The 26346-nt window shown below is 36.1% G+C and overlaps 1 protein-coding gene and 1 long non-coding RNA gene across 3 annotated transcripts in view; one reads left to right on the top strand and one right to left on the bottom strand.

The window, feature by feature from the left end:
* LOC110194357 (uncharacterized) overlaps positions 1-26346 on the top strand; it is a 176241-nt gene that overhangs the window by 64652 nt on the left and 85243 nt on the right. The gene's annotated exons all lie outside the window — the stretch shown is intronic.
* Positions 1-26346, bottom strand: part of FBXW10B (F-box and WD repeat domain containing 10B) — a 91734-nt gene that overhangs the window by 57760 nt on the left and 7628 nt on the right. The window contains exons 2-5 of the mRNA XM_020966600.2: positions 17138-17305; positions 2915-3106; positions 2683-2810; positions 1855-1977 (exon numbers count right to left, since the gene is read on the bottom strand). Coding sequence (XP_020822259.1) covers positions 1855-1977; positions 2683-2810; positions 2915-3106; positions 17138-17305 — 611 coding nt within the window. The remainder of the gene's footprint in view (positions 1-1854; positions 1978-2682; positions 2811-2914; positions 3107-17137; positions 17306-26346) is intronic.

Below are 26346 nucleotides of genomic sequence, written 5' to 3'. Positions count from 1 at the left end.
CAGTTCTTCTGACTCCAAACCCATTGCTCTTTCCATGGCACTATTTTAAACTTGTACAACACCATCCTGGTATTATTATCACTCTCAATACCCACAAAGTAGGGGAAAACTTAAGATTGCTAGAGAGTCACTTTTCCCTCTCTTGAACCTATAATGACTCATCCAAATATTCTGCTAGACGATGGCAGATGACATGAATTTAAAGCAAAAGAGCATTTAATGATAATTTAATAACATGATAATATTCCAGAAGTTGAACAGATTTTAGATGTTTTCACCAACCATCCCCATATGATTCCAGGGGAGACTCTGAGGCAAATCTCATTTCAGTTCTCCTCTGTTGTTTATACAGTGGGAGAAGGACACATAAGTTCAAAGTAATGGATTAGTGCTTCAACATGAAGTCTGAACTACACTAGACAGCTACCTGCCTTTCATTCTTGACTCAGCATGGTAAAGATCACTTCATGTTAGCATACTGAAGCCTTTGACTATGATCCAAAGTCACCATTAAGTTCTATAAAGGATGTTGGGAGTCCAGGAATGCCATACCAGGTCTGTGTATAGCATCTTTTTCCTATTTGGTCATCACTCTCATATCTGCTGCTGCTGTTTCCATCTACTAGTTATCCTGTTTACTGACTGTCTCTGCTGTTGTCTCTCCTCTATTTCCCATGTCAACATGAATTTTGCTATTTTTCCAGTTTAAAATTTGACACACTAAACACAACGTCAGGTATATAGGGTGGCTTCACATTAACAATAATAATAGATAACATTTATATAGCTCCCTAAAGTCTGTAAAACTTTTACATTTCTTATATATCATACTATATTCGATCCCAACAACCTTGTGAAATAAATGCTATGATTAACATCCTCATTTTACAGATAAGAAAACTGAGGCACATGTAGGTTAAATGACTTGCCCAAGGTCATATAGTTAGTAAATATACGAGACTATATGTAAACTAATCTTGATTCCAAGTCCAGAAAATCCAGACTCTATCCACTGTGGCACCTGCCACAAAGCTCACACAAAACCTATAATTTTGGTGTAGTTCAAGTCTTTATCCTTTATATCTGTATCTTTCCTATATACATACTATATTCAGTTATTTTTATATATACATATATATATATATACACACATACATACATACATATATATATATGTTTTTTCTCTCCTTGAAGACAGGAATTATTTCTTATTTATATTTGTACTTACCGCTAGTGTCAACTCTAGTGCATTGCATATGTAGTAAATAATAAATATTTATTAAATAAATTAACTAATAAACAAATGACTCCTTACACTTGTGCAGACAAGCAACTTCTTGTGGACTTACCAACCACTGGGCTTCTGTTTTGGAAATTAAGAATAATCTTAATTTTATGTTAGCATTGCTTCTTGTTTTGGATCTCTTTTGCTGCTTTAAATCCTTTAACCTTGCTGAGCCCGAGTTTCCTCATCTATAAAATGGCAACAATAATGTTTGTCTCACAAAAAGGGTTATTGTGTGGTTCAAATGAGATTTTATATATATATATATATATATATATATATATGTATATATAAATTTCTATATAAATGTCACTTATTATCATATACTTGTTTTCTAAACATGTATCGAATATTGTAGTTTAATTCATTTTACAAATGAGGAATCAAGTCTATGGAAGTGAAGTTTGAGTTCAGAAAGCTGGCTAGTGGCAATAACAATTATCAAAGGTATACTAACTAATTATAATGATTTTCCAATTCACTCCATTGCCTCCCCATAGAAATTTTTAATCCAGTTTTTGGTGACAAAATGAAATACAAAACAAACACCTGAACCTAATGTCACACACCTTTGATTTCAGTTTCCATTTTGAATTTTTTGAGTGAGTAGTTTTATCATCTTCATCTATCTTGGGAACTGGTATTCCGGGTCTGCTGGCATAGTTAGGGTACAGCCCTTTAGAATAGGTCTCCTGAAATGAGAACAAAATAACATTGTCTTTAGTATCTTATTCTCCTTTATGGCATAGCAAAGGCAACAGCCAGAACATAGCAGTCAATTGCCTGGAATAGTGTTTTCAAAACTGGCCTAGAAAAGACTCCTGATGGCCATCTATATGGGAACCTCACCCAAATCCAGGGCTACCTTTTCATACTTAGTTATTTTAAAGGACATTAGGATAAACAGTTAAAAAGTAAACAAACAAAAACAAAGAAATGACAATCATCAGGGGAGAATAAACATTTTAACTTCTAAATAGACTGTGGCCTATAAAGATCAAATACATATCATATAAAACTGATATAGTTGAGCATTTATCATCCTCTTATTACACAGTCTATACTGTATTTTTTCTCCTGTCTTAGGGGAAAAATAATTTCTATGAGGTTTCTGAGAGCTAAAGAACCTGGTCCACCAATTATCAAGACTTCCTGATGGAGGCTCGTCACTCTGAGAGGTTGATGGTTATGATGAGAGAATTGAGTTTTTTAAAAAAGAGAGAGATCATTTTTAATGTACTTCTGACCCTCCTTGTTGGCCATAATACTAGATAGTAACATCTACCAGATGGTAGATGTGAAGATAGAAATCCCACCACGTCTCCTCCCTGAGAATTGACTTATAGTTAGGAATATTAAGCATGAATCCAATTCTTTCCTGACAAAGCTTGAAGTACCCGAAGTAGTGTGATCTCATTCTCAACATGCTGTTGTGCTGCTTGATCCTTCTTGACCTCCTCCACCACCAAAGACCAGTGCCGGCTTACAAGAACACACTTGTTCAGGGTTTTTTTGTCTAGAAGCCCTGAAAGATAGGATAGATGCATTAATCCCAAACTGGATCAAGTTAGGCTAATTGTGGAGGAGTTTGCTTGATTACTATATCTACAAAGCAGGTCATAGACCTACCTAAAATGTATTTGGAGATGTGGACAGGAAAGTATCGGATGAAGTCTTTGCCCTTGCTAATCTCAGGTAACTGCTTCCTGTAGTCAGGAGGGGAAGGCAAGTGGACAGTAAAATCTTCATCTTCCATGGCACCATCTGTTCCGTCAGAGAACATCTCTCCATGCAGAGGAGGTGGAGCATGTGATCTTCCATCTAGAAGTAAGCCAGAAGAAAAAGCCATTGTTTTCTATTCTGTGGGACAATGCCAACAGAATTTTGTTACCAAGTTTTGCCAAAGCTTATAGGTGTCTTGTGTCTGAAGGAGAAGGGGGGAAAATGAAGATGTGGAGGAAGTGTCTTTTGGAAGGTCAAATGCTTTATAATAAGGACTTCTTATTAGAAGTATATCATGATATGAATAGTTTCTGAAACTCCATTTTGACTTCTAACATATATTGACTCATAACTGCAATTAAGGAAAATACATAACTCTAATAGTTACTCTCCAATATGAACCCAATTGTGGATTTAACATTGTTACCCAGTACTTAATATACAATGATCTACAAATCCTGTATGTATTTCTTTTTTTATTTATGTCATCTTAATGTCATTATTCCATTACATGTATGTCTTATATGTGTACATTCATGTCAGCCTGTCCAGCTTAGATTAGTCTCTGTCCATATATATTTCTCCACATATAATATATCTAAAAGTACTGTGTAAAACTAGAGGCTTAATAAATTCTTAGAGACACCACATTCTACTAGTTCTTATCTATTCCTTCTTGATCTTCTTCATTAGTTCCTCATCCTTTTCCTAATCTCTAAATACGAGTCTTCTGTAAGATTCTGTCCTTTGCCTTTTTTCCTCTTCTCCTAGCTATCTTGGGTAATTCAATTCTTTCTCACTCTAAGATTCAGTTTTCTCATCTGTAAAATGAGGGAGTTGGACCAGATAGAGAGATTGCTAAAATCTGATTCAAATATAAAATTCTGTGACTTTAATATCATTCACTTCCATGGCTTCAACTACAAACTTAATGCAGATTACTACCAAATCTATCTTTCCAGACCTGACTTCTTTTCTGAGCAACAGATCTATACCTACAACAGCCCACATGACATTAAGTACCTTTTCATTGGTGTTTTGGCAGAAAAAATGTCAATCACAAATAATTGGTCCAACTAGTGTCATCTTAGAAAGTTAAGAAGGCTTATCAGGGTGCCCATAGCAACAGAAGTAGCAGAAGAAAGGTTTCTAAAATCTATCAGTAGAACAGATAAGAAGAGGTACAAAGTGCCTGAGAATCAAATTCTATTTTAGACCTTTACACAGACAATAACTGTGCTAAGCTTCTTTTTATATTTGGGCTTTGACAGGAAGTTACAGCTTATCTTGAGAATTGGTCATGAAAGCTACCACAAAAAAAAGTGATATAGAACAGAGGACTTCAATTCCACCAAGTATAGAGGGCAGAGGAAATTTTGGAGTGGCCTGGAGAGAATGTCTGATGTTTCTTTTTTTTGCCAATGCCAAGTAGCTGTTATGTGAACCCAAAGTCCAAACTGTTCTCATTCCTAAAGGAATATGTCTCCACAGGTAGCATTATAAGAGAGGTCATCTATTAAGTTCAAAGCAGAAAGAGTCTAGATTAGCAATAGAAAAGCATTCTGTCTTCCAAGGGTATATAGCGAGGATCTAGCAACTTTCTGAATATAATACAATCTGACAATCACTATACATGTCTTGTTAGTCATTTGAGGACAAATGATACCACCAGAAGAAGCCTAGGGAACATTTTAGGGATTATGAAATTATAGGCAAGAAAACAAAGTTAATAAGGTCATATGTGGTAATTTCATCACTAGAGCAATTGAAGGAAAGAAAGTTGACTTTGGCAATGAACAGCTATTTAAGAAAATGGTGCCTCAGAAGGAGGTATAGATTTTTACATTATGGTGTAAAATACAGGCTCTTATTCAAGAATGGAGTCATTAATGACAATTGGTCAAGAGATCTTTAAATGAAAATGGAAGGGAGAAAGAGATACACACACACATATACATGTGTATGTATATCTGTATGTGTGTATGTATATCTGTATGTGTGTATATGTGTGTGTATCTTTGTCAAAATATATACCATAGACAGTAGAAACTAGAAAATAATTGTAAGAGAAGCAGTAATTAGAAACAGTAATTCAATAAGAAAAGGACTTCCAGGGGCAGCTAGGTAGTGCAGTACATAGAGCACCAGCCCTGGAGTCAGGAGGACCTGAGTTCAAATCCTGTCTCAGAACAGACACTTGATACTTACTAGCTGTGTGATCCTGGGCAAGTCACTTAACCCCAGTTGCCTCACAAAAAGGAAAAAAAAAGGGATTTCCAGGAAGAGAGAGGAAGGCAAGGTCAAAAGGGAGCCTTCTTTCTCAATATCCCTAATGAAAATAGAATAAAAAATGAAAAGCAAAATCAAAAAAATCCTTTGAAAAATGTTTTTTATAAAGATTCAAAGAAATGAACAAAGAAAATAAGAATAATGAAAAAATTATATTGCTTAAGGAAAGGATACAGAAATGCTAGAAGAAAATATATATTCAAATGAATATAGAAGCACCTGAAATAATTTATAGAATTATTTCCAAACAGAATAGAATGGATAATGAATAAAAGCATTAAAGAAAAAAAGAAGAAATATCATAAGAGGAAATCAAAGAGCATTTATTAAGTGCCCACTAGAGTGTAAGGCTATGGACAAAGATGAAACAGTCCTTGCTCTCAAGGGGCACACACTCTATCGGGAAGACAACATGTGGGTACATATTTATTTTGAAACACGCATACAGGAGGCAGTTAGGTGGCACAGTGGATAAAGCACTGGCCCTAGATTCAGGAGGACCTGAGTTCAAATCCGGCCTCAGACACATAACACTTACTAGCTGTGTGACCCTGGGCAAGTCACTTAACCCCATTGCCTAACCAAAAAAAAAAAAGAAAGAAAAGAAAAGAAACACACATATGGGAATCCAGAGGAGAAAAAGGGTAACCACAAGTGAACAATCAGAAAAGATTCTTATAAGGATGAACTGTTTATATTCTAATGGAGGAGGGATATTAAAAGAGTTCTTCCATAATCCTAATGTCACAAGGGGTCATAGAGGTAGTCAATCGAGATAGAAGAGGTATAAATAATTTCATTATGTTTTGAAAATGTTTTTATAAATAAAAAAAAGGAGGTGGGAAGAAAGCATTCAGTTAACACACACATATACACATGCAGAGTTTGGTGTAGAAATATATTCAACTTAATAGGGATACATACAGGAACAGGAAGAGGGGGAAAGGGAACACAAGAGGGATATAAGATTCAATGAGAGATTAATCATAAGCAAAACAAACCTTAAGCTTGAAGAGGAGATAGTGAAAAGAAAGTCAAAAGGCAGTGGGGAAAGAAAGGGAAATAACTTGAAATAAACAGGAACCGAGGAGCATAGAGAAGAAAAAGTATAACAGAATAGATTGCAAGGAAATAGACAATTAGCCATCACAATATGAATGAAAACAGCTATAAAATGGAAGAGCTCAGCAGAATGAATTAGAAAAATCTAAAAATGGGCTCAGTGGATAGAACACCGGCTCTGGAATCAGGAGGACCTGAGTTCAAATCTGGTCTCAGACCAGGCACTTGATACTTACTAGCTGTGTGACCCCAGGCAAGTCACTTAACCCCAATTGCCTCATATATATCTGTATCTATATCTATATCTATCTGTCTATCTATCTATCTATCTATCTATCTATCTATCTATATAAAGAAAAATCCAAAAATATGTTGTTTATAAGAAACACACTTGAAACAAAGACTCACACAGAATTAAAATAAGCTGTTGGCACAAAATCTGTCATGCCTCAGTCAAGAACAAAAGAGCAAGGGTAGCAATTTTTATTTCAGACAAGGCAACAGCAAAAATAGGCATAAATTCCAAAAGATGAAAAGGGAAACTGCATTTTGTTGAAAGGTAATATAGCCAATTAGGGCAGTTAGGTGGTACAGTGGATAGAGGGCTGGGCCTGGAGTCAGGAAGAGTCGTCTTCTTGAGTTAAATCTGGCCTCAGACACTTAGTAGCTGTGTGAACCTGGGCAAGTTTAGCCATTTGCCTCAGTTCTCCATCTATAAAATGAGCTGGAGATGAAAATGACAAATCATTCCAGTGTCTTTGCCATTAAAACCCCAAATGTGATCACAAAGAATGGGATACAGCTAAAAAAGAATGAACAACAAAAAGAAGATGCATAGACAATAAATTGATTTAAATACCTAACACATACACCTAATGGCATAATATCTAAATACTTAAAGAAAAAATTAAATGAAGTACAAAGAGAAATAAATAATAAAATTTAATAGTGGGGGGAGGGGGACTTCAGTTTATCCATATCAGCTCTAAATAAATAAATAAAAATAAGAAGTTAAGGATCTGAATAGCATTTTAGAAAAAATAGATTTCTTAGACATCTAGTGGTTATTTAATAGAAACAAAGGAGAACGTGTATTTCTCAGCTGTGCATGGCACTTTTACAAAAATGGTCATGGCTTAGGATATAAAAAGCTCACAAATGCAATAAAGCCAAAATATAATACACATCCTTTACTGATCACAATGCAATAAAAATTATATTAAATAAAAAAGAACTGGAAAAAATATTTAAAAATCAACTGACTAAATAACTTAATCTTAAAAAACTTGTGGGCCAAAGAACAAACCATAGAAACAATAGATTGTTTCATTAAAGGTAACAATGACTCTGAGGGGAAAATAATCCCAGAATTTTTGGGATGTAGCCAAAACAATCCTTACATTACTTAGAAGAACTCTCTAAATACTTTATTAACAAAAAGTAGAAACAGATTGATTAATAAATTGAGAAAATGGAGAAATAAGGACATTGATGTACTATCGATGAACCTGTGAATGTATTCTGGAAAACAATTTGGAATTATAAACAAAAAGCTAATTAGTACTTTCAGCTAAGTCTATATCCAAAAGAAACCAAAGAAAAAGAGGTCTTCTATGTTTAAAAATATTTATAGCAGTTTTTATGGAGGCTCAAAACACTGGAAACTATTGATTGAGAAATGGCTGAATAGTTGTGGTATACAGTTGTGATGGAATTCTATTGTAAGATGATTTTAAAAGATATGGAAAGAAAAGCAGATCTAGAACACTGCATACTGCAGTGTTGCATACTACAACAGCTGTCTTCTAAGAGTGAACAATTTTGAAGAGTTTTATAAACTGATGAAGAATGAAATAAACGTCAATGATGAAATGTGCTACCCATGACAGAGAGGTGATAGCTTTAGGGTACAGAATAAGGCATATATATTTTTGTATACAATTGAGGGAATTTGTTTTGCTTTTGACATATTTTCAAAAGAAATCTGTTTTTCCATTTTTTTCCCAATGGGTAGGGTGTGGTTGGGAGAAAAAATAGACTTCTCTTTTTTTTTTTTTAATAGAGAGGTTGGGAGAAGATGCCACTGATGTGGAATGTTTTGCATTACACATACTTTAATATAAGGGTATTGTATTATCAGTCATTTTAGTTTGTTACAAGATACCCTTCAAAGAGTCAGAGTGATTTGTAACGTAAAAACAAAACATATCAATAAAACTTTTTTAAAAAAATAACATGTAATATTGGGCGATTTTTCAGGGAAGGCCCTAGCATCTGAAGGGATCTGGAAAAGCCTTGTATAGAACCTGAGCTAAGCTGTGAAGGAAACTGGGAAGTCCAACAAGCACAGATGAATAGAAAAGGCATGAGGAACAGCCTGTGCAAAAGCACAGAGGAGATTGTGTCATACCTGAAGAACAAGAAGAACACAAATATGCCTAGACTGTAACATTGTGTGAACAAGAGTAATATATAACAGGGTCAGAAAAATTACAGGCAAACTGTCAAAGGCTGTAACCGACTAAGGAGTTTGTTTTTTATTCTAAAATATTAGAGAGCCATTGGAGTTTATTGAACAAAATATGACATGATCAGACTTATGCTTTAGGAATAGCACTTTGGCAACTGTACAGGAGATGAAGTAGTAGAGAAGGGAAAGGCCAAGGACAAGTAGCAGGCTATTGCAGAAGTCAAGGAAAGAAGTAATAAGGGCATAAATGCATAAAACATCCAAAAATCAATCCCCAAACACACAAAGATGGGCTTGTATAGATTCAACTGCAAGATATTCCCTAAAGATATAATAATAATAAAAAAATCATGTGAGGCCATGCTAATATAATAAAAGTTATAATGCTAACAAAGTTGATTTACACTTTTAATGCTAGACCAACCAAATAACCAACAGATTATGTTGTAGAACTTGATAAAGTAATAACAAATTTCATTTGGAAAAGTGAAAGATCTAAAATGTCAAGAGAAATGAGAAAAAGACATAGAAAAAGGGGAAATAGCCTGTCTATATTATAAAGTAATAGTCATCAAAACCATCTGGTATTGGTTAAAATATAGAGAAACAGATCAATGGAAGACTAAATGGGAGAGATTAGCAGAACAAAGGAACTCAATAAACCAGTGTTTGTTGGGGGAAAAAAGAAAGAAAAGAAAAAATGCATTACCTAGGAAAAAATTCTTTGATAAAAAATCTACTGGGAAATCTGGAAAGCAATTTGGCAGAAGTTAAGCTTATACCAAATACCATGTGCCACAATACATTCTAAATGTATATACAACCTTAATATTAAAATATCATACTAGTTAAAATTTAGAAGAGAAACATCATACACCTCTCACAGCTATAGGTAGAAGATATATTCTTAACCAAACAAGAGATAGAGGCAATAACATTAGATAAAATAAGTAACTTTGATTACTTGAAAAGCTTACATGAAGTTGAAAAACTTCTGCAGAAACAAATTAATCCCTCTATGATAAGAAAGGAAATGGTCAAATGGGGATAGGATGTGTGTATGTGTAGAAGTTGTTTCAGATTTCTCAGGCAAAGGGTTAATATCAAAGAGCTATAGACGAATAATAGATTAAAAAAGACTATTTCCCAGTAGTTAAATGTTTAAAGGATATGAACAAATAGTTCTCAAAAAAAACTATAACCATTAACAACCATATGAAAAAAAATACTCAAATTCATTAATTAAAAAATGCAAATCAAATTACCCTGAAGTTTCACCTTACATACAGCAAATTAGCAAAGATTACAAAAGATATGAAAAGTATATATTGGAAGAATTTTGGGAAAATATACTAGAGTGCATTATTAGGGGAGCTATGAATTAGTGCAACCATTTGGAAAACCAATTTGGATTTATACAAATATAAATGACTAAAATGTCCTTATCTTTTGATTCCAATGCTAAACATATTATAATGATGTCAATGAAAAAAGGCCACATATATACCAAAATATTTGTAATAGCACTTTTTGTGATTGTAAACAACTAGAAACAAAGCAGATACCCTCAGTTGGGGAATAATTAAACAAATTTTGGTGCATTAATGTAATGGAATATTACTGTGCTTTAAGAAACTATAAGAAACTGCAAATATGGAAAGACTTACATGAACTGATGCATAGTGAAGTAAGCCAAGCTAAGAAAACATTATTCACAATGACTACAGCAATATAAATAGAAAGAAAATAACCCCAAAACAAATGAAAGTGAATGTTGCGAAATCACAAATGATGAACATGACCCCAAAGAAAAGATATGAAAATATGCCTCTTCTCTTCTGAGTTGAGGCTGACTCAGCTCAATGTCCCAGTAGTTTAAGTTCGATACTGGAACAAAATGAGATACTCATAGGATATTCAATAGTTTAAAAAAGAGATTTACTTAGCCATAGCAGGAGAAGGATATTCAACAAGGATAGGCATGGAGAATCCCCTTGAGCTGATTCAGCTCAGTGAAGCTCTCATTATGATTCACAACTAGTCATCTGAGAGCCCCATACTCAAGCGATGAGAAAGTGATACAGTCTGAGCCCTTAGACTCTGAGTCAGCCAATTTTTTAGAAAAGTCAATACCTTTGAAGGAAAATACAGATTAACCTGCATGGGGAAAGAGTTAGGTTCCTATCATACTCCATCCTTTGGTGTCTAGGTTCTTAAAATATTCTGAAAGACCTACCACCACTTAAGTGATTTTTGTATTATAATCTTCTGGCATTCAAGAAGCCTAACAGAGGCAGCACTAAAGAAAAAACTAAAACAAAAACCAAAACATTCTAACAGTTTCCTTAAAGAGTGACTAAATCTGGGAGAGTCCCAAAAAAGATGAAGTCCCAAGTCTAAAAAGACCAGGTCCATGTTTTGGGTGATGCCAAAATTCTGCAGTTCACAGTGGGTTTCATAATGAAAAATGATGGTCCTAAGTGAAAGCAGCACCAGGAAAACAAAGGACTGTAGCAAAGATGATAACACTCCTTACATAGTCAATAATCCTCACCACAAAAAGATTATTTTACTCCATTATTATTATTATTATTATTATGCTTATTCTTACCACCACTTACTATTCCCTGGCACATCAGACAGAACCTCCTACCCTTAGAGAACAATGGAGATATGAGGGAGATGCACAGTCTTTGCCCCATGAGAGTGAAAAACTCCTTTTTCTGTGGGATTGATTAGATACTTTCACTTCATCCTTGTTACCAGAAAGCAAATACCCTCCCAACGATGCCAACCCTTGATCTTCTAAGCCCAGAAATGTGGACCAGCAATGTGGAAGGATCTATCAGTTTTACATTACAGTTAAGTATTTTTTTTACAGTGGGCCTTCCTTTTGCTACTACATATGCCAATGCCCACTCCTCTGCATATCTGAACAATTCCCAATGTTGCCTGCTACTACTGGGGTCCATAACTCTGCCCATTATTGTCATCTATCCATAAGATTTGCATCTCTGCCCATCGCTTGCTGCTATCTGTTGCTACTGGAATGCTTTATCCCTCTCCACTAACAGTGGAGTCTACATTTCTGCCGACTCTCCTACCCCCTGTGTTGGTCCAGGAAATTGTCACTACTAAGGCATAAAGTCTTCTGCCCTATTTTGGAAGAGAGTGTTGCTATAGGCCTAAGCATGGAGCGCTACCACTTCTGGGGCCTGACTCTACTGCACCATCGCAGGCTTGACACTGCACTCTCTCTACCTCCCACTCAGTCCACCAGCCAAGCATCTGAAAGTCCATCTAGCTTTTGGTTGCTGCTTTGTACACAAGTGATGATGAAAATTATGTAGTCTGAATCCCTTTCAGATTTTTTTCAATTTATTGATCAGTTTTGCTGGTTGTTTCTACTTTTTCTTTTAAAAAATAACTTTTGTTATATGGCATGACTCACTGGAAAGAGGAGGGATATATCAAGGAAGTTTAGGTGAATCTTATGTAGATGAGTGGTTAGGGACAAAGGTACAAATACAGTGTATGATGACCTGATCCTTCCTAGGATCAGGAATATCTATTTTATATCTAAAGACACCTATAATATCTCAGACATATCCCTAGAATACTCAGAGGTTAGAGAAATATAGCCAGCTTTGTTCTAAGAGAACAATGGCTGGGCATAGTTGTACCTTTCTGCTACTAGGGAGGCTGAGAATCTAGCTTAGTACTTCTGAGCTGCAGTAGATCCAAAGCTGACTGGGTGTCTGCACAAAGTGGGGTACCAATATGATTAACACCCAGGGAGACAGATCAGAGTACTTGCTGCCTATGGAGCCTAGTGTGGGATAAAATTGGGCCTTTGCATTTGTAGGGACTACTGGAGAGATTCTCTCCTGGGCCTTTTCATTAGTAGGTACTCTACTTTGTGAGATCTTAAAATAAAATTTGGCATTTTTTTCTTTCTCCTTGTTTTAGACTGTAATTATACAGTCATGTGTTCTGCATTGTGTTTTATTTATAAATCAGCTCATTTTGACATGGTTTGAGAAGGTTTTTTTTTCAGACTTTTGCATTTGTTGATTCTTTGAATATTTACTCACTTATACTTATTGTAACTGAAGGTCGTACAAAATATTGGTCTTAAGACTAATGAGAAATGGGTAGTGGAGAGTTTGGTATATACTTAACATTCCATTATTATACTTACACCACAGTGTAGCAATTGATAATAACAAAGTCCCCATATACACCTAAATATTTACAACAATACTTTTTGTGATAGCAAAGAATTGGAAACAAAATAGATGCCCATTGATTGAAGCATAAACAAATTGTGGAGCTCTTCAGAGCTAAAGAAATTGTGATACATCGATACAATGGAATATTACAGAGAAGCAAGGAAAGATCTATATGAATTGATGCAGAGTGAAGTAAGCAGAGGCAAGAAAACAATATATATATAATGACTTCAACAATGTAAATGGGGGGAGGGGGGCAGAGCCAAGATGGCAGAGTAAAAACAGTGACTTGCTTGAGCTCTCCCTCACACCCCTCCAAATACCTATAAAAAATGGCTCTAAACAAATTCTAAAGCAGCAGAACCCAGAAAAAGACAGAGTGAAACAAATTTAAAGCCCAAGAGAGTCTGGATGGTTGATCAGAAAGGTATATCACACAGGGCTGGGAGAGGAGCACAGTTTGGCATGGATGTGCAGGCAAGGCAGGCCTCAGTGAACCTGGAGTAGGCCTCAGAGGACTGAATCTCAAGCAGCTGTGGCAGTTTCCAGACTTCTCAATCCACAAACGCCAAAGACAACTTAGAAGGTCAGTGAGAAAAGTGTCTATGGTGAGAGAGAAAAGCATGGGGTCCTGGTCCTAGCCCTATTCCTGGAGCATGGCCCCAGCACAGCAGCTGCCTCCTGAGCTTCTGGCCCACAGACTGAAGGGGAATTGAGTGGCTGATCAGAGGGGAATTGCAGGAATCTCTTTGCTGATGCAGGATTCTCTTGCTTTGCCAGTGCTTGGATCTGGGTCACAGTTCTGGTGGGGGTCCTGGGGCAAAGAGGAGTGCTGGCATGGTGGAGCTTGTAGTGGTGGTGAAGAGTAAATCCTCCTCACAGTTCCAAGACAGAAAAGAGTGCTTGTGTTCACTCATAGACCAGAGGACAGGCCAGGAAAGGAGTAAACACCTCACCCCTTATCATACCACCTTGGAAGAACTGAAAATTTACAGGTCCCTAGAAGTATCTCTGAAAACAGCTGCACAAAATGCCTGAAGCTTGTTACAGTACATTCTCCACACTGGAAGCAGACTCCCACCTTAACTAAGAGTTTGTAACTCAGGTAATTGGCTGGGATCATGAGCAAGCAGCACAAAAAGAATCAGACCATAGAATCTTTCTTTCGTAACAAAGAAGATCAGAACATACAACCAGAAGAAAACACAGTCAAAGCTCCTATATCCAAAGCCTCCAAGAAAAATATGAATTGGTCCTAGGCCATGGAAGAGCTCAAAAAGGATTTTGAGAAGCAGGTAAGAAAAGTAGAGGAAAAACTGAGAGTAATGCAAGAAAATCATGAAAAGCAAGTCAACAGCTTGCTAAAGGAGATCCAAAAAATACTGAAGAAAATAACACCTTAAAAAAATAGCCCAACCCAAATGGCAAAAGAGGTCCAAAAAGCCAATGAGGAGAAGAATGCCCTAAACAGCAAAATTGGCCAAATGGAAAAGGAAGTCCAAAAGCTTACTGAAGAAAATACTTCCTTAAAAATTAGAATAAAGCAATTGGAAGCTAGTGACTTTATGAGAAATCAAACACTGTAAAACAAATCCAAAAGAATGAAAAAATAGAAAACAATGTGAAATATCTCATTGGAAAAACAACTGACCTAGAAAATAGATCCAGGAGAGAGAATTTTAAAATTATTAGACTATCTGAAAGCCATGATCAAAAAAAAGAGCCTAGATATCATCTTTCAAGAAATTATCAAGGAAAACTGCCCTGATATTTTAGAACCAGGTGACAAAATAGAAATTGAAAGAATCCACTGCTCACCTCCTGAAAGAGATCTCCAAAGGAAAACTCCTGGGAATATTGTAGCCAAATTCCAAAGTTCCTAGGTCAAGGAGAAAATATTGCAAGCAGCCAGAAAGAAACAGATTGAGTATTGTGGAAATGCAATCAGGATAACACCAGATTTAGCAGCTTCTACATTAAGGGATCTGAGGGCTTGGAATATAATATTCCAGAGGGCAAAATATCTATCTCCTTCATTTTCAATAGCCCCAAACTTAGTAGATCCCTTTATTACCATTTGCCTAGGCTATTGCAATAGGTCTTATCCTCACTATTCTTTCTTTCTTACACTCCATCCTTCATATCAATGCTAACCTAATCTTTATCTGGTCACATAGCTCCTCTGTTGAGAAATCTTCAGTGGTTACTTGTCTGTTGAGTAAGGTTTAAATGCTGTTTTTAAATTTTTATTTTTTTCAATTAACAAGCATTTATTTTCACTTCTTTCCTTCAGATGTGTTTGTCTGGCATTTGAAGCCCTCCACAGTCTCTGACAATCTTACCTTTCCAGACTTAATTCATATTGCTCTATTCCATATCTGCTTTGGCTAAACCATACTATTCTGTCCACAAAACATATCCTGTGTCTTTGCTCACATTGTTCCCTGTTGATGTAATTTCCTCTCTTTCCTGCTTCACCTGTTGAATTCCTGTCTGTCCTTTAAATCACAACTTAAATACCATTTCCTCCATGAAACTTTCTTCATCTACATGTCAGAAATGATCTTTTTCACTTGAACTTCCCATAGCACTTTATTTTGAGCTTATCAAATGTATTTGTCATGTAACATTATGTATTATAATTATCTGTAATTGGTTCTTATCCCTTTATTAGACTATAAGAACCATGAAGACAGGCACCACATCTTATCTAAATTTTGTCTTTTCAAGTATCTAATGAAGTGCTTTGAACACAGCAGGTACCTAATAGTGTTTGCTAATTGAATGAATCAGTGAATGGTGAAAAAATATAATTTCTGTAAATAGCACAAATTTAAAGCCATGTAAGTGTTCTTGCAAAAGTTTCTATCAGACAGGCTTGAGGTACTACAAAAACTTCAGGTCAATGCAAAAGTACATAGGAACATGATAAGAGAGAGGCAACTAGCCTGATATCTTCTTGGAAAAAAAAAATGTAGCCACCTTCCCAAGACCATCAGGTATTAATTTCCTTAGCTATACTCATTCATTCTTTTTATTCATAATCACACCAAGCTACAAGCATGAGCTTATTTCTTGTTCTAATTGGCTAATTTGTTTATTGATAATTACAAGTTCTGCATTGTAAGGAACTATTAGTGTAGAAATTTCCTCTGTTGCTGAAAAGACAGGCGATTCATCAATAATTTATAATCTTATAGAGTTGCCTGGAAAACAGAGGTTAAGTACTTGATCATATAGCAGTATGTTTCTGAAACTGGACTTTTAAGCCAAGTCTCCCTGTCCTGCTGCTTCTTATCCATCATGCCTAATAAGTTTTAATCATAAGCAGTAACTCAGCGACTAAAATTCTCAAGCTCTGATGACTAGATATTCACTTAAAGAGAAACATCTACACTTGGATTTTTTTCTAGGGAGATTCCTAGCTCCTAAGGATCAAATGGGATTAACTACCATAGTACTCATACTTTATATAGCAACAGTGGTTATACTAATTTCTGAAGACTGCACTAATTTTCAATCCATTTCTCCTCTAGATAAAAAGAGTGAACCAAGTTTGTAAATTATGCCTCAGCCAATTCTACCTCTAAGAAACCCCTAAAGAACATTCACAATCTGTGGTATATAATTACTGTTTCATCGTTGATTGACACATGTGCTAATTAGTCTTATCTCTCCAACTAGACTGTAACTTCTTTAGAAGTCAGAACACTGTTTCATACTTCTTTTGTATTCCCATAGTTCAGATTGCTGAGCACATAGTAGGTGGTCAGTAAATTCCCACTGAATAATTAAAATCTAGTCATAGATACAGTGTCTCATATAAAGAAATAGAAAGAATGTCCTGTGAGAGTGGTGATAGTGGTGAAAATGGGCCCCTCTAGATTATTGTTTCCTTCAGTATTTCCATTATGATATAAATTTCCTTAGTTTCTCTGTTTCTATCCAAAACCTCCTCTCACCTCCCACCCTGAGAAGTCTACTTCCTGGGAAGTTCATGCCATCTGAACTCTCCTAAGCTCCAGCGACTTTCCCATAAGTACTGTGTGTTCATTTTCTCTGAAATATTCATCTCACCACTGAAGTTGAAGTCTTCTGTCTGGCCCTTGCCAACAAAGATGACTTGACTTTTTGAGGTTCTAGAAAAAGAAGAGGTGTGAGACCTAGAGGAGGCGATCTCACAATTGTGATGAGATTCATTGAGGCTGTCTGGTGATGAAACATCTGAGTCCTCTTCTAAGTCCACTGGAGAAAAAAAAAAAGAGAATAAAAGCTAGGTTACTGTCACATTATAACAGTGAATAGTTTCCTTGAATTCTGCTACTTGCCTGGGCCTCTGCAGCTTTTCTCGTACCACAGAGATGCCACTGTAATAAAGTAGTTTCAGCTCTACTCTTCACACTTTCACTTAAGTCACCTGAGTCAGATGAGTGTCCAACTCATAGGCAAATGTTTTGAAAAGAGAACTGTCCCACTTTTCTATTTCTGTCGCTAGCACCTAGAATATTATCTGGCACACAATATATGTTTTACCTAGTTCTCTCTTCTAATCCATTGTCTCCTTCACTGCTGGTTACAAACAAGTTTGATTTTCTACCATCCTCAAAAAAAAATCTTATAATTTCAAGTTGTTCTCTGTCTCACCTTTTTTGCACAGCCAAGCTCCTAGAAAAAGCTATTTATACTTAACTGCCTCCTTTTTATCACCTAGTTCCTTCACAGTCCCCCACAACTTATCTCTGACCTCATCACTCAACTGAACTTGTTCTTTCCAAGGTTGCCAATAATTTAATTGCCATATCCAATGGCCCTTTCTTAGTCTTTATTCTTCTTGATTCCTCTGAAGCATTTGATTCTGTCGATAATCATCTCATCTTAGACATTCTCTCCTGCTTGGATTTCTTGGCACTCCTAGAGCTCTTCTCTCCTGGTTTACTTCCTCCCTGTCTGGTCATTCCTTCTCAGTTTCCTCTGCTGGATCATCATCCATGTACATGAGTATACGTGTAAGCCTATTCTCTTTCTGTATTCCCAGTGATTTCACCAGTTGCCATGTGTTAAGCTATTGTTTCTATGAAGATGACTTCTAGATCTTTATATACAACCTGTAACTCTCCTAAATTCTAGTCCTCCCTCACCAACTGTTTAGTGGATAACCTCCAACTTAATGTTGCCATAGATATCCCAAACTAAACATGTCCAAAAAAACTCATTATATTCTCTCCCCCCCCAAACCTTACTCAAACCCTAACATCCATAGTTTTGTTGAGGCCACAACTGTCCTTCCAGTCACCAAGATTCTCAGCCTTAGTGCCTTCCCTCTTCTACCCTTTTCCTAATATCTTACAGCAAACTAGTTGATGTTTTGCTAGTTCTGTTTCTCCATGTTTCAAATTCACTCTCTCCTCACCCCTACCTTATAGAATCCCTTTCTTCAAAACTCAGCTCAAATATCATGTCCTACAGGAAATCTATCCTGATGTCCAATCAATCGCTAGAAATTACTTTATACCTATATTGTATATGTTTTGTATTTTCTTTTCTGTATATATGTCACTTACCCTCTATAAAATATGAGCTCCTCAAAGGCAAAGGCTTTCATTTTTTTTCTTGCCAATTCTAATAAGATACTTAATAAATCCTTATTGAATGAATAAATAATGTAAATGAACTTGATGGTTCTTGGTATATCAATATAAAATCACATGACTCTTTTATCTCTATGAAAATGGTGTGTGAGCAAGATTGGGAGGAGGGGCATGCTGATTGACAGGGCTAGCTAAGGAGTACAGCCTGGGGGTTAGTAACTTTCTAATATTTCAAAGCTGTTTGTTCAGACTGGCCCAGACCTGTGTTGCCTCAAAAATGAGCTTCTTCAAAACCTGGAAATATTTATATGAACTGATGCTGAGTGAAATGAACAGAACCAGGAGAACATTGTACACACTAACAGCCACATTGTGTGATGACTGACTTTGACACACATAGCTCTTCTCAGCAATGCAAGGATCTAAGACAACTCCAAAAGACTTACAATGGAAAATGCTATCCACATCCAGAGAAAGTTCTATGGAGTCTGCATACAGATGAAAGCATACTATTTACTCTCCTTTTCTTTTATTGTTTTGTTTTATTTCTTCTTTCTTGTGATTCTTCCCATTAGTTGTAATTTGTCTATACATCATGACCAATGTGAAAACATGCTTAATATGAATGTGTAAGTAGAGCCTATATTAGATTGTACACCATCTTGGGTGGGGAGGAGGAGGGGGGAGAAAATTTAAAACTCAAAATCTTATGGAAGTGAATGTTTAAAACTAAAAATAAATTAATTATTTTTTAAAATGAGCTTCTTCCTAGTACTAATTAAGATAGTGTGAGACTTGCCCTTATGAATTTACATATGCTTAACCAACTACAAGTTTAAAAAGAAGAATCAAAGTTCTCTTGTCAAAATATTTTCAAAGCATAAAAGGAAGAAGTTTGTTTTATATTTAATTTTAAGTTTTTGTATACTCCAGATGAAGAGCATTAGACCTGAGAGTCAGGAGAACTCTTAGGTTTAAAGCTTACTTGTAACATTTACTGTGAAACCTTGGCAATATCTTTAGCATTTCTGACTTTCAATTTTGTAAAAAAAAAGGATAATAATACTTGTAGCATCTATTTCATACCACTTTTAAGAAGATCAATTGAAACAATCTATGTAGAGTATTTTGCAAATCCTAAATGTCAATTATTATTAATTACATAAGGTCTAACCCAGGATTTTCAAGCAAACAATAGAGAAAATATACTTTAAATCTCTATTATAAAAGAAATATTGCCAGTCTCACTGGCTCCTGCATGTACTTATAGGTCTGTACAAGGATCAATAGAGATAAATTGGGCTTAGAGTTGTGTTGAGTCACTCTCATCAGAGAGACGCACATCTTGAGAAAAATGAGTTACCATCAAAATTATTTTTAATTCAATTTTATTTTGATTTCAGCTCTAAATTCTCTCCCTCCCATCTTCTCCCCACATGAGAAAGCAAGAAAAAGAAACTGTTAGAAATAGTATATAGTCAAGCAAAACAAATCTCCCATCAGCTATGTCCAAAAAAAATATGCCTGATGCATTCTAAGTCCATCACCTCTCTATCTGGAGGTGCGTAGCATCTTTCATCATGAGTCTTCTAAAATTGTTTTGGTCCTTCTGTTAATCAGAGTTCCTAAGTCCTTCAAAGTTGTTTGTCTTTACAAGACTGTTGTTATTATATGAATTGTTCTCCTGGGTTTGCTCACTACACTCTGCTTGAATTCATACAGGTCCTTCAAGGTTCTCTGAAACCATCCCAAATCATTGTTTCTTATATTACAATGATATTCCATCATATTCATATACCATAACTTGTTGAACCATTACCCAACCATGAATTATTTATGACATAAAGCATTCAAGTTATTCTGTAGTTTGGAGGATGGTAACCAGAAGACTTTTTTTAACCTCTAGATCATGAAAAATTTCACAGACCACCCCTACATGAAAGGAATTATGTTTTTAGTACCTGTTGATTGAGGGGAAAAAAAGATGACAAAAGGCTATTATGAATTCAGTATTGCTTTTTATTTAAGTTTGTTAACAAAAATCTATTTCTCTTCCTCCAACACTCTCCTCCATCCCAGTTTAAAAAAAAAAAGCAAAATAACAAATCAAAGTATTCTGACATTGGCCATGTCCCAAAATATGTATCTCATTCAACACCCTAAGTCTGACATTTCTCTCTCAGGCAGAGAGTAGCACATTTCATTATCAGTTCTCTAGAATCATGGTTGGTTATTGCATTGATCGAAGTTCTTAAGTCTCTCGAAGTCCTTAAGATATTGATGTTGTTATAGAAATTATTTTCCTGGTTTTACTGACTTCACTCTGAACTGGTTAATAAAGACCTTTCCAGGTTTCTCTGAAACCATCTATGCTATTATTTATTACTGTAAAATAATATTCATTTACATTCCTATACCAGTCAATTTATTAAGTACTTACTCTGTGCCAGGCACTTGGGCTAAGTGTTAGGGACACAAAGAAAGGTAAAAATTGCCCCTGCCCTCAAAGAACTCACACTCTAATAGAAAACAAGGAAACAACTATGTACATAAATGATATGCATAGGGTTAATTGGAGGCAATATCAGAGGTGAGGTATTAGTGTTAAGGGGAGAAGAAAGGTGACATTTTAGCCAAGACTTATGACAGGGAAGCCAGAAGGCTAAGATGGTGAAGGAAGGCACTTCACTATTGAAAATAAGACAAAACTTGAAGGTGAAGAGTAGTGTGCTAGGAACAGCAAGGAGGCTAGTGTCAGTGGGGTTAGGTTATGATAAATTTAAAAGCCAAAAAGAAAATTTCATATTTGACCATGGAGGTAATAGGAAGCCTTTGGAGTTTATTGAGTAAGGAAATGATATGATCAGATCTGTGGTATAATAAAATCACTTTGGTCTATGAGTGGATGATAGACAGGAGATATGACGCAGGGAGACTAACCAGCAGGCAATAGTTCAGGTGAGGGGTGAGACAATCAGCAGACTATTACAATAGTTCAGGGGGGACCAAGATGGTAGCAGAGTCAATGTAGAGAAGGGGATGTGTGTGAAAGATGTTATAAGGATAGAAACAATAGGATTTGACAATGGATTGCATATGGGAGTTGAGATAGAATGAGGAGTCAAAAATGACACTTAGGATGTAAGCCTAGATAATTGGGAGAATGATAATATCCTCTGCAGTAATAAGGAAGTTCAGAAGAAGAAAGAATATAAGGAGAAAAACAATGAGTTCTGTTTAGATATGTTGAATTTAAGACATATATGTTTTAAGCCAGTTCAAGATATCTAAAAGGCAAGTTGGATATTCAAGACTGGAGGTCAGGAGAGAGATTAAGACTGGAGAGTAAATCCAAGAGTCATTCACATAAAAATGACTGATAATACCATGACAGCTTATGAGATCACTAAATAAAATAATGCAGAAAGGGAAGAGAAAAGGGTCTAAGACAGAGTTTTGAGGGATCCTCGCTGTTTAGTGAATGGGATGGAGAAAAGAAGAGGAAGTGATCTATAATGTTAAAGGATGGAAAAAGTTCGAGAAAGATAAGAACTGAAGAGAACTGAAGAAAAGGCCACTAGATGTATCAATAAAGAGAGCATTAGTAAGTTTAGAGAGAACAGTTTTTACTTTTTATTTTTAGGCAATTGAGGTTAAGTGACTTGCCCAGGATCACACAGCTAGTAAGTGTCAAATGTTTGGTCTGAGATTGTATTTGAACTCAGGTCCTCCTGACTTCAGGGCCACTGCTCTATCCACTGTGCCACCTAGCTGCCCCTAGAGAGAATAGTTTTGTTTGAATAATGAGCTCAGAAGCCAGATTGCAAGGAGTTGAGAATGAAAGCTGTTATAGACAGTCTTCTCTATTTAGCTATAAAAGAGAAGTGGGGAAGGATGGATCATATGAGAGTTTTCATGAGAATGAGGAGACATAGGTATTTTTTTTTTAGGCAGCAAGGAAACAGCCAAGTAGACAAGGAGCAATTGAAGATTGTTTGGAGATTAGGGATAATGGTGGGGGCAGTCTTCAGGAGAAGACAGGAAGAGTGGGATCACTTGTACATATCAAAAGAGTTAGCTTTGGCAAGGAGATAAGCCACCTCTTCTTGTGAAACAAAGATGAAAAAGGAAATAGCGGAAAGCATCGAAATGATGTGAGATGAGGAACAGAGGAGAAGAGGAAAAAGGCCTCAATTTTTTCAGTGAAACATGAGGCAAGATTCTCAGCTGAGAATGTGGGAAAGGGGCAGACCTGAGAAGGGATGAAAAGTTTTGAAAAAACTGCTGTGGTGATTTGGGATAGTGAATCAATATAAAGGATTGACTTGCCACAGTGAGGGCCCAGCTAAGATAATGTAACATAAATTGTAGTGGACTCAGTCTACATGATTTTGTGATTTTCTCCAGCTTCATTTAGCAGCTCATGAGGCAGGTCTGCAAAGGCTAAAGATCTTAGGATTGATGGAAAGCTTATTTGGAAGGACAAGATAAGATAAAGGGGTAAGGGACTCGAAGAGGAGGACAGTGTAGAAATGAACTAGCTCATCATGGGGTCAAGATGGGGAAGGGAAGAGAGTATATCTAGTGCAGAGGTGATGACCTGGGAAAGGACTGAGGAGTGGAAGGATTGGAGGTCACAGTGAGGACAAAGAACAGGGTTTGGAGTTGTAAGGCAGAGAGAGACTTGGAATGAAAACATTATGATTAGATAAAGGAATTATAAATTTCATGAACATGGATGTGGAACACTTATGAATGATAAGATCTATGTGTGGGTGAGGTAAGGTAGAGAGAAATCAATAAACTGAGGAATTGTGAAATTAGAATATTTGAGGGAGTATCAATATGCATGTTGAAGTCCTAGTATGGGAACAAGAGATGAAGAGGAAAGACTATGAACCAGGCACTGAAGTCATTGAGGAAGGAAGAAGAGTATCCTAGAGGTCTATTTAAAAAAAAAAAGGTACCAAAATCTTGATAGAGTGATAAATATGGATTGAATAAACCTCAAAGGAAGAGAGAGGTTACTGAATGATGATGATAGAGAACAAGAACAGTGAATTGCGGGGAAGAGAGGTATTATGAGTTAAAGTGCAACCAGTGCTGGAAGGGGTAATAGAAGAAGCTGTATCATCATGATGGAGCCAGGTCTCAGCAAGAAGATGGAAGGATGGAATTGGTGGTAATGGAAAGTGATAATGAAAAAGTTTAAGATGAAATCCAGTTTGTAACCTGTGGAGCAGGCATTCCTGACACAGTGGAACGGTGAGGTAGCTTTATAATGGGAGGTTGGGATGCTGGGTTGGGAAAGATGGAAATAAGGAAACATCAGTGGCAAATATACAATGAGGTTTGAACAGTGGCAACCAGGGGCTGTAATGTTCTTGGGACTTTTCATTGGGGTGTTTCTTTTTCCACTTAGCACTCTGGTTCTAGGAAATATTGTTGTACTGAGAAATCAGCGAGTGAGACCCAGACATAATTTAAAATGTGGATTTATTAGTGTGCGGCTGCAAGGGGTATGCACACCCAAATCAAGTAGCCCCGATCAGGGTTTGAGCTACTGTTTATATGGAAAAGAGCATGGGAAAGAAATGCCAGGAACACTGATGAGGTAATCCAAAGGTGCAGGTGTCTTTAGGGGCTATGGATGGGAAAGTACAGGGAGTATACCTGACGGGGGGGGAGATGGATCTTTGGAGTCTGGCAGGAGGAAGAGTCCTTGGGCTGGCCAAGGACACCCCTCTCCCTCTGTCTTGAAGACAGAATGCTCTGCAACATGAGAAAGCTTTCTCACAAGACAGGAACTTACTAAGGAATTGGGAGGCTTCCAGAGACATGATCTGAGGGCTGGGGCCTGAGCAGCCCAGCTCTGGGTAACTGTACCAGGGAGAGAGATAAGGGTCATGCTGAGGCCCATGCATGAATAACTGCTAGGCACAGTGTCCTTGGGCTGGGGAGTGGTTGTCAGAGACAGTGTTTCTGAGACTAGGGAGAAATTGGGGCACAAGTACAAGCACAAGCACCCGAGCACCCCATCATTACAGGTCAGAGATCACACAAACCAGACCAGGTGTCTTGGTCTCTGGTATAAACATAATTATCTAAAGCAATTATATTGCAAGCTTTCTTATCCATTTGCGTTGGAGGTACGGGCTGTGCTGAGCTGTGCAAGAGTACATTTCACTATTGTTTAGATTTAGGAGGAGAGAGGTCTGGGGCAAGATTAAGCAGTAATTTCTGCTTTCCATGGCTTAAAGGGCCCTACTACCTAAAATGGTAAAATAATGTTCTGCATTACATTATGACCAGTTTTCTTTTTTTTTTTAAATAAGATTTCATTAATTTTTTGGTTTGTTTTTCATATCATCACAGTTTTCCCTGGTATTCCTTCCCCTTCTTCCAAAGAATCATCTTAAAAAGCATTTTTAAAGATAAAAAAGAAAAAGAGAGGAAATCAGCAGAACAAATTAATACATTGAAAAGGTTGAAAAAACAAGTAAATGTATCTGTGCACTTTCTGCCTCCATGAAGGGTTAGATTGGAGGCAGCTTTTCATATCTCTTTGGGTCCTATTTGATCTTCATAGTTTTATTATAATTACTTTTCACTTTTTGTTGTGTCATTCTTTCAATTTACATTGTTATAGTTACTGTGTATATTGTTTTCTTGGCTCTGCTTACTTCACTCTGTATCATTTCATGTAAATCATATAGATGCTTCTTTGTATTCATCCCAAACATTTCTTATAACACAGAAGTATTCCATTATATTCACATTCCACAATTTGTTTAGCCATTCTCAACTGATGAGTATCTACTTTGTTTCCAATTCTTTGCTATCACAAAAGGTGTTGCTATAAATATTTTGGATACGTGAGGACTTTTTTTTTAATCAATGTCTTTCTTGAAGTATAATGGAGTCTCTGATAAAAAGTGTATGGACATTTTAAACACCTTATTTACATAATTCCAAATTGTTTTCCAAAATAGTTATACCGTTTCAGAGCTTTATCAACAATGGCTGAGAATGCCTATTTCTTCCATAACGCCACCAATATTGGCTATAGCCATTTTTTATAATTTTTGCCAAAATGCAGGGGGTGAGGTGAAATTTCAGGTTGTTTTAATTTGTATTTTTCTTATTATTAGTGATTTTGAGAATTTTTTCATGTAGTTGTGAATACTTTGCAGTTCTTTTGAAAACTGTTTGCTCATATCTTTTGGCCATTTATCTATTGGGTAATAGCTATAACTCATATATATATATAAATGTTTATATGTAATATATATATATATATATATATATATATATGTACATGTATAGGATGCAAAATTATTTCAGATAAATTTGATACAAGGATTTTTTCCCATTCAAACATTTCCTTCCTTATCCTAGATCTATAATGTCATCTATACAGAAGCTTTTCAGCTTCAAGTAATCAAAGTTTTATATATATTATCTTTGATAATTTCCTCTCTCTTATTCAGTTAAGAATAGATCTCCTACCTATACTTGTGAGAAGAATATGATGTTTCACTTCTCATTTTTAATAGTATAATTTTTAATATTAAGGTCACTTAGAATGTATTGTGGAATTTGGTGTAAGCTATGGGTTGAAGCCTAATTTCTGCCAGACTGCTTCCTAGTTTTCTGAGTAGTTTTTTTTTTATCAAATAAGGAGTTTTTCCCTAGATA

This window comes from Phascolarctos cinereus, unplaced genomic scaffold (assembly GCF_003287225.1).
Source record: "Phascolarctos cinereus isolate Bilbo 61053 unplaced genomic scaffold, phaCin_HiC Scaffold_5;HRSCAF=322, whole genome shotgun sequence".
NCBI lineage: Eukaryota > Metazoa > Chordata > Mammalia > Diprotodontia > Phascolarctidae > Phascolarctos > Phascolarctos cinereus.
Note: the sequence above shows the minus strand (reverse complement) of the source record. Positions and strands in the feature narration are given on the sequence as shown.